This window comes from Opisthocomus hoazin, chromosome 32, assembly GCF_030867145.1.
Source record: "Opisthocomus hoazin isolate bOpiHoa1 chromosome 32, bOpiHoa1.hap1, whole genome shotgun sequence".
Classification (NCBI taxonomy): Eukaryota; Metazoa; Chordata; class Aves; order Opisthocomiformes; family Opisthocomidae; genus Opisthocomus; species Opisthocomus hoazin.
This window is the reverse complement of record NC_134445.1, coordinates 1989646-1997186: the sequence shown is the minus strand read 5'-3', so window position 1 is coordinate 1997186 and position 7541 is coordinate 1989646. Positions and strand designations below refer to the sequence as shown.

General features: G+C 65.8%; 2 protein-coding genes across 3 annotated transcripts; both read left to right on the top strand.

Moving 5' to 3' along the window:
* Nucleotides 1–1501, top strand: TAC3 (tachykinin precursor 3). The gene is made up of 5 exons (XM_075445565.1): nt 1–122; nt 922–1025; nt 1105–1207; nt 1283–1306; nt 1374–1501. Exons 2-5 carry the CDS (start codon nt 933–935, stop codon nt 1499–1501), a joined length of 348 nt encoding a protein of 115 aa, XP_075301680.1. The 5' UTR covers nt 1–122; nt 922–932.
* A 494-nt stretch (nt 1502–1995) lies between these two features.
* ZBTB39 (zinc finger and BTB domain containing 39) lies at nt 1996–7541 on the top strand. Of its 2 annotated transcripts, none has more exons than XM_075445830.1 (2): nt 1996–2045; nt 3255–7541. In XM_075445830.1, the coding sequence occupies exon 2, from the start codon at nt 3364–3366 to the stop codon at nt 5500–5502; it is 2139 nt and encodes a 712-aa protein (XP_075301945.1). In that variant the 5' UTR covers nt 1996–2045; nt 3255–3363; the 3' UTR covers nt 5503–7541. The 2 variants fall into 2 exon arrangements, with proteins under 2 accessions (XP_075301945.1, XP_075301946.1); XM_075445831.1 differs by lacking the exon at nt 1996–2045 and adding an exon at nt 2717–3040.

Genomic DNA, 7541 nt, shown 5'->3' with positions numbered 1-7541 from the left:
CCGTCGGTGCCGCCTGCGGCCGCTGCTGCTGCACCTCACCGCGTCGCCCGCTCTGCAGCCACCAGCAGCGAGGGTCGCTCTGCCCCCCGCTCCGCACCGGGCAGCACCCAAGGGCTCAGCAGGTCTGTGCCGCTGCGGCACCCAGCCCTGGGGGCTTCCAGGGCTCCTGGGGGCTTCTGGGGCTCCTGGGGGGCTGCTGTGTCCTGTCCTCGTCCAGCACGGGCTGGGAGAAGGGAGGGGGGGTTGGTGAAGGCGCTGGGGAGGGCGCGGGCCGGGAGGAGAGATGGGGTGAACACGGTGCTTGAACGTGGGGAGGGCTCGGGGGGCTCTGGAAGCAGGTCTGGGGCTGGGGTCGGGCTGTCAGCAGGGGGTGGGTGCCAGTGCGTGTGTTGGGACACGTGTGTGTGCCGGTGCGTGTGTCAGGGGACACGTGTGCACCAGTGCGTGTGTCAGGGGACATGTGTGCACCAGTGCGTGTGTCAGGGGACAGGTGTGTGCCAGTGCGTGTGTCAGGGGACACGTGTGCGCCAGTGCGTGTGTCAGGGGACACGTGTGTGTGCTGACATGGGTGCATGTGCAGGACTCGGTCCGTGCCCGTGTGCGGGATCTCCGCGTGCCCGCGCTCGCTCTTGTGTGCGTGTGCCCAGCCCGGCTGGTGCGTGACCACGAGCAGTGGGACGGGACCCCTGTGTCCCGCAGTGCTGCCCGCACCTCTGCAGTGCATCCCCCATAACGTGCTCCCCCCGGCTGCAGCCCCCTCCCCAGGGTGCTCGCGGTGGAGGGGGGGATTTGCTGCCTCCCCCCCCGGGAAGCGGCGTGGTTCCTCCGGCCACGGCCGCGGGCGGGGGTCCCGCCGCCCGCCGCTTTCCCTCCGCAGCGCTCGGCCCGGCCCCGGGCCCCGCCGCTGACCGCCGCCCCCAGGCCCCCCCGCCATGAGGACCCGCCCGGCGCTGGCCGCGCTGCTCGCCCTGGCGCTGCCGCTGGCCCTCGCCCACCGCCGCCCCCCCCCCGCCGCCGCCGCACAGGTAGGGCCGGACCGTCGGGGGAGGGGCGGGGTGCGGACCCCCGGGACTCCCGCCCCGCTCACCCGTTCCCTTCCCGCAGGGGATGCCCGTCCCGGAGCCGCTGCCCCGCAGAGCCCGCGGCAGCCCCGGGGCCGCCTACGCCGCGCTGCTGCAGCTGCTGCGGGAGGAGGACGCGGGTGAGGGCCGGGGCTGCGGGGGCTCGGCCGGTCCGCCCGGCCCCGGCCCCGCCGCCGCTCACCCCCCGCGGTCTCTTCCAGGTGCCGCCGCGGCCCCGCAGAAGCGTAAGTGCCGGTCGCGGTGCCGGTCCCGCAGCCGGTCCCGCGGTGCTGACGGCCGCTCTCTCCGCAGGGGACATGCACGACTTCTTCGTGGGGCTCATGGGGAAGCGGGCGGCGGGGCGGCGGAGCGGCGGCCCGGACCCCCGCTGCTCCCCGGGGGCCCCCGCGCCCGGCGGGACCCCGCTGCGGGCGGCCTGAGCCGCGGGGCTCCGGGCCGAGGCACCGGGGGCTGCGCTGCGGGACCGGACCGCGGAGCCGTCGTGGGACCCGCCGGGCCCCGCCGCCGCGCTCGCGGCTGTCCCCGCCCACGCACGCGCGTCCCTGCCCACGCCCGGGCTCCCGTGTGCGCGCGCCTGTACCGCACCCGCGCTCCTCTATACATCCACCCGCGCCCGTGCGGGACGCGCCCGCACCGTCTCCGAGTCTTGGCTGCGCTGCGATGGCCTCGCTGCACGCGCGGGGCTGCACGCGCGGGGCTGCCCACGGGACCGAGCCCACGGGGGGGGGGGGTCGGGGGCGGCGGGGCCGGGTCGGGGGCTTCTGCTGCGGGGCTGCGCCGGCTCGGCGCGTGCGGGAGAGGAGCCGGTGCCCGCGCCGGTGGCGGTGGCCCCGCGGAGCGGGAGTCCTCCGGGCCGCGGGGGGCGCTGCGGCGCGCGGGCGGCGCGCGGGCGGGCGGAAGGCGGCTCCGGCGGGTCGGCGCCTTTGTGTGAGCCGAGCCGGGATGGTGCGGGGCGCCGGGCGGGTAAGGAGCGGCCCCGCCGGCCTCCGGCTGCCCCCCCCGCGGGCCTCCCGCTGCCCCCCGGGGCTCCCCCCAGAGCCCCCCCCGGGCTCCCCTCACCGCGGCCCCGCGGGCCCCTCGTTGCCCCGCCCGCGGGTCCCCCCCGGACCCCGCTGTCCCGCGAGGCTCCTGCAGCCCCCGGGGGTCTCTGCCGCCCCCCCCCCCTTTGCTCCCTCTTCTCCCGGGGATGCTTTGGGGTTCGCTGCCCCCCCGTCGGGAGGAGACCCCCTCCTGCCCGCCTGCGGGCACCGGGGCCTGCCCCCCCCCCCCGGGGCCTCCTCTTGCCCCACGACCCCCCCCCTCCCCGGTCTCTTTGCCCCCCCGTCCCTTCCCCACGCGGGGATCCCCACGCTGCGGGGACGGCTCACCTGCGGGCGGGGGGCGGCCCGGCCCCTGGAGCCGGGGCGGGCACAGCCCCGTCCCCCCCGCCTGCCCCGGCTCCCGCGTTCCGCTGGCTGCGGGGTCGGGGGTCTCTGTCAGGGGAGGGATGGGGGGGTCGGGGCCGGAGCTCCCGAGGGCTGGGGCGCGGGCGGGGGCCGAGCTCGGGTGGGCACGGCCTGGGCCGGGTCCTGGGAGCGCTGCCCGGACCCCCGCCCGGGGCAGGGAAGGTGCTGCGGGTGCGGCTGCGGCGGAGGAGAAACCGCGGGGCAGCCAAGGAGCTGGGGTGCCCGGAGAGCCCGGGATGAGATCCCGCCGGACGCAGAGAGTGGCCGCGGCGTGCGGGGGAACTCTGAGGCGAAGGTAGGAAGCAGCGGCGGCGGGAGGAGAGCCGGAGGCGACGGCGACCGGCGTGTGGAGCCCGACTTCCAGCGCTGCGGAGGAGCGTTGCCCGGGGAGCGGGGTGTCTGTGAAACGGGCGCCGGCTGCGGCTCGGTTTCGGAGCTGAGCGGAGCCACGAGGCAGAGGGACCCGTGTCCGTGCCCAGATGGCGTCGGGAGCTTCGGGCAGTCGCTGGCAGAGTAAATGGCTTTTTATTTTGTCAGTGCGTGTTTTTCCCTTCGCTTCCCAGAGTCAGTCTTTGAAGTTACAGGGTAGGTTTAGCCAGTCTCCCTCTGAGCAGCTGTGCTGCTGCTTCTCTGTTGCTTGTCAGGAAGGTGGAAAACTCCGGGTGTGACTAGAGTAATGTCTCCTCGGTTGTTCAGGTGTTAACATTTTTTGCTTTTTCTTCTCTAGAGCCCCTTGCCCTGCCAGTTTCTGGATGCTGAGCACCTCCCGCTCGCACAGCTGATGAATGTGTGAAGAAGCAGCTGACCAGGAGAGGGACTCTTAAGCAGCTGCTAAGATGGGCATGAGGATCAAGCTGCACAGCACCAATCACCCCAACAACCTGCTGAAGGAACTCAACAAGTGCAGGCTCTCCGAGACCATGTGCGACGTCACCATTTTGGTGGGCACCCGCTCCTTTGCCGCACATAAGGCTGTTCTGGCCTGCGCCGCAGGCTACTTCCAGAACCTCTTTCTGAACACGGGGCTGGATGCTGCTAGGACCTACGTAGTGGATTTCATCACGCCGGCCAACTTTGAGAAGATCCTCAGCTTTGTGTACACCTCGGAGCTCTTCACAGACCTAATCAACGTGGGTGTCATTTACGAGGTGGCAGAGCGGCTGGGCATGGAAGATCTGCTGAAGGCCTGCCATTCGACCTTCCCCGACTTGGAGAGCTCAGCCATCACGAAGCAGCCCTCCCTGGCCATGAGCGAAGGCCGGTCAGGTCCCCTGAGCAGCACTTCCTCAGAGCAGAGCCATTCCTTGGGTGAAATCCGGAGCGGCGGGGAACATTTTGGTCCTGAACGGAATTACATCTTGCACGGGGAAGTGGCAGGCAGCTACAAAGAGGACGACAGGAATACCGTGAGTGAAGCCAGCCAGACTCTTCCCCTGATGCATCCGCAGCAGCCTCCCAAGACGGAGCAGGAGTCAGATCAAGGGCAGTTCGCTCCTGCTGCGGGTGTGGCGACACAGCCCAGCCTGGGCAGTGTGAACGTCGTTGTTCAGACCACTGCAAGCTCCTGCCACCAGTATAAGGTCCAGAGCAATGGTGACTATGGCAAGGGTGGCTTCTTCACTGCTGATCCTTCCCTGGACGTCTCCACGGGGAGCAACTCCTGTCCCAGCAACAGTGATCACTCCAAAGAGCAAGGTTTTGGGCAGATGGATGAGCTTCAGCTGGAGGATTTGGGCGAGGACGAACTGCATTTCGAAGATGCCAGTGAAGAGCTGGGCCCATCGGAAGAGGTTATTGAGCTGAGCGACGACAGTGAGGAAGAGCTGGCCTTTGAGAACGACAGCCGGGATAGCAAGGCCATGCCCTGCCAGGTGTGCAAGAAGGTCCTGGAGCCCAACATCCAGCTGATCCGCCAGCACGCGAGAGATCACGTCGATTTGCTCACCGGGAACTGCAAGGTCTGCGAAACCCACTTCCAGGACCGGAACTCCAGGGTCACTCACGTTTTGTCCCACATCGGCATCTTTCTCTTCTCCTGTGACATGTGCGAGACCAAGTTCTTCACCCAGTGGCAGCTGACCCTCCACCGACGAGAAGGGGTCTTCGACAACAACGTCATCGTCCACCCCAGCGACCTGCTGCCGGGGAAGATCACCGTGTTTGGGGGAGGGCCTGCCTCCGAGCTGGCGTGCGCTGCCTGCGGGAAGCCTTTGGCCAAAGATTTCCACACTGTCCGCAGCCACGTCCTGGACCACGTCAACCTGAAAAGCCAGACGTGCGGCGTGTGTGACCAGAGGCACCTCAGCCTCTGCAGCCTGATGTGGCACACCCTGTCTCACCTGGGCATCTCGGTCTTCTCCTGCTCTGTCTGTGCCAGCAGCTTCGTGGATCGGCACCTCCTGGAGAAGCACCTGGCCGTTCACCAGAACATGGAGGAGGCTCTTTTCCGCTGCCACTTCTGTAGCCAGAGCTTCAAGCTGGAAGCGGCGTATCGCTACCACGTCAGCCAGCACAAGTGCGGGAGCAGCCTGGACATCCGACCCGGCTTTGGAGAGCGTCTCCAGCAGCAGGGCCTGCAGAAGAGGAAGCTGCCGGAGGAGTTCCTGAGCGAAGACTTGGCACTGCAAAACCAGCCGGGCAACAGCAAGTACAGCTGCAAGGTCTGCGGGAAGAGGTTTGCCCACACCAGTGAATTCAACTACCACCGGAGGATCCACACCGGAGAAAAGCCCTACCAGTGCAAGGTGTGCCACAAGTTCTTCCGCGGCCGCTCCACCATCAAGTGCCACCTGCGGACGCACTCGGGAGCCCTCATGTACCGCTGTACTGTGTGCGGGCATTACAGCTCCACGCTCAACCTCATGAGCAAGCACATAGGCGTGCACAAAGGCAGCCTCCCCCCGGACTTCACCATCGAGCAGACTTTCATGTACATCATCCATTCCAAAGATGCGGAGAAAAACACGGACAGCTGATGGGGTGAGGCGGGGCAGGGCCAGCAGAGGAGCGAATACTAATTACAGAAGCTGTGGAAAAAATGTCATTTATTTTATTTAATGGTCAGGCATCATGGATGGAATCCTCCTTTTCTATTTTTTTAAATTTTTTGTTTTGGCCTTGCTAGGGCTTTTTAGATTGGTGGATTTGTACAAGCTAACAGCACGTAAGCTACATCACTGTTTCCAAGAAGTCTGTCGTGTTTACTTACCTCCGGTCCTGTTAGAGGCCATCGAGTTCTGTGTGTTTAGCATTTCTCACTAGGTTTTGAATCTAGATTTTTTTTTTTAACCTTTTAGCCCACTTGACTAGCCTAACCCTCAGTTTGAGCTTGTCCACAAACTGATGCTGCTAAGATTTTTCACATCTGACCTCAGTAGAGAGGGACAGAGCCAGAGCAGGATGGTGCTGGACTCGAAGAAAAGGGAACAAAAAAAAAAGTAAAGAAAAAGGAAGAAAAGACTCATTCTGGGCATCACTGGGGTTCTGCTGCTGTTGCGAGGAGATGGGCAAAGTCTGTGTCACAGAATTGGCCTTGAAGTCGTTGCTCCGTTGCAGGGGAGATGGGTGAGCAGCGTGTGAGACGAGGAGGGAGACCTGGTGGTAAACGAGCAGGAGGGCGACTGTCGCTCGCGAGGGCTGTTCCCAGGCAGCGCCGCGGGGCTCCGGGAGCCCTCTCCGAGCTGCGAGCGTGGCTGGTGCCGTGCCCATGCCGCGGTGCCTGCTTGTGCCCCAAGACCCCGTCTCCGAAGGAGCGACGCCGCCTCTCCGAAGAGCCCAGGCAGCGGGGAAGGAGGCGGATGCGCGAGGAGAGATCTCTCGGAGGAGTCGCTGGGCTGGAGGGGGCAGGGGACGGAGGTTCGCGTTGCGGGGCCGACTGCTCCTTGGGAGATGTTTTGTGGTGGCACGGTCACGCCTAACTCCTGCCGGCCTGCGGCTGGCTGAGAGAGCGTGCCGATGTCTCCGCAGCCAACGGCAGCCGTGCGCGTTGTGCTCTGCCGGCACGGTGCGTCCCAGGGCTGCCGGATGCTGGCCGTGCTGGATGCCAGAGAGCAGCGTCGCTGCGGCTGCGCGGATCCCAGCAGACGAGCGGTGACGGAGCTGTTGCCTTAATGGCCAGGACAGCACCTTTGGGAAGGACTCGTCTCTGCTGAAGGGGTGGCCGCTCCCGTGGCTGCCGCCGCGGGTCGCCGATCACCGCATCCCAGACACGTCTCGTGGCAAACGTGGCTGCGGGATGTCCTTGGTGCCGTGTGAGTTCGTTCGTCTGTTGTCGGATCGTGCTGTAACTTCGCAGGTGCTGGCGGGGCGCTGCGGCAGAGCGGCTCCGGGAGCTGGCAGCGGTCGCAGCCAGTGAGAACCTCAGCTCGGGCTCTCCTGGTCGCGCGTTGCTGCGGGCTGGGCGCTCCTTGGTGTGGGGGGCTCTCCCGGCTGCACGGGCCAGGTCGGCGGTGTTTACATCAGGAAGGGTGCGGATCGGCTTTTTCCCATGTTATCCTGCTGTGGGGCAGAGGTGGAGAGGAACAAATATTTCCGATGCCGCAGCAGGAGTTATGACTGCCCTTAGGTAACTCATTCTACCTCACAAACAGGAAGCGGTCAGGGCTTTCAAGCCACAGTCGTAGCGAGTTGGCTCCTGCGCTTCTGTAAAGATAAGCTGTTACAAAACAAAACTAGTGATTTACAAACCCTGTAAACTCATCCCGCTTTCCCTCCTCTCGAAGGGGCGACCCACGGCAGAGGAGCGGCGTGGGCTGGACGTGTGGTTGGTGAGCTGGGAGCTCCTGGGCGTCGCTCCCCACGCTCCGCTGTGGCCTTGGGCAAGTCACTTCACCTCTTTGCCTCAGTTTCCTCATCTGTAAAATGAGGGTGGTAACACTTGTGGTACCTACCTACCTCCCGGGAGTGCGGTGAAGATTGCTGGCTCGTGCCTGCAAAGCGTGTGGGAGATGCAATGCGCGTGGTGAAGATTGGTGTTCAGCGTCCTAGGGAAGCTGCAGCCTCTGTCCTTCGCCGT

Coding starts and splice junctions, on each gene's coding strand:
- ZBTB39 (XM_075445830.1), top strand. CDS start 3,364: ATGGGCATGAGGATCAAGCTGCACAGCACCAATCACCCCAACAACCTG.
- TAC3 (XM_075445565.1), top strand. CDS start 933: ATGAGGACCCGCCCGGCGCTGGCCGCGCTGCTCGCCCTGGCGCTGCCG. Junction 1,026..1,104: donor CCCCCGCCGCCGCCGCACAG/GTAGGGCCGGAC, acceptor CCCTTCCCGCAG/GGGATGCCCGTCCCGGAGCC. Junction 1,208..1,282: donor GGAGGAGGACGCGGGTGAGG/GCCGGGGCTGCG, acceptor GGTCTCTTCCAG/GTGCCGCCGCGGCCCCGCAG.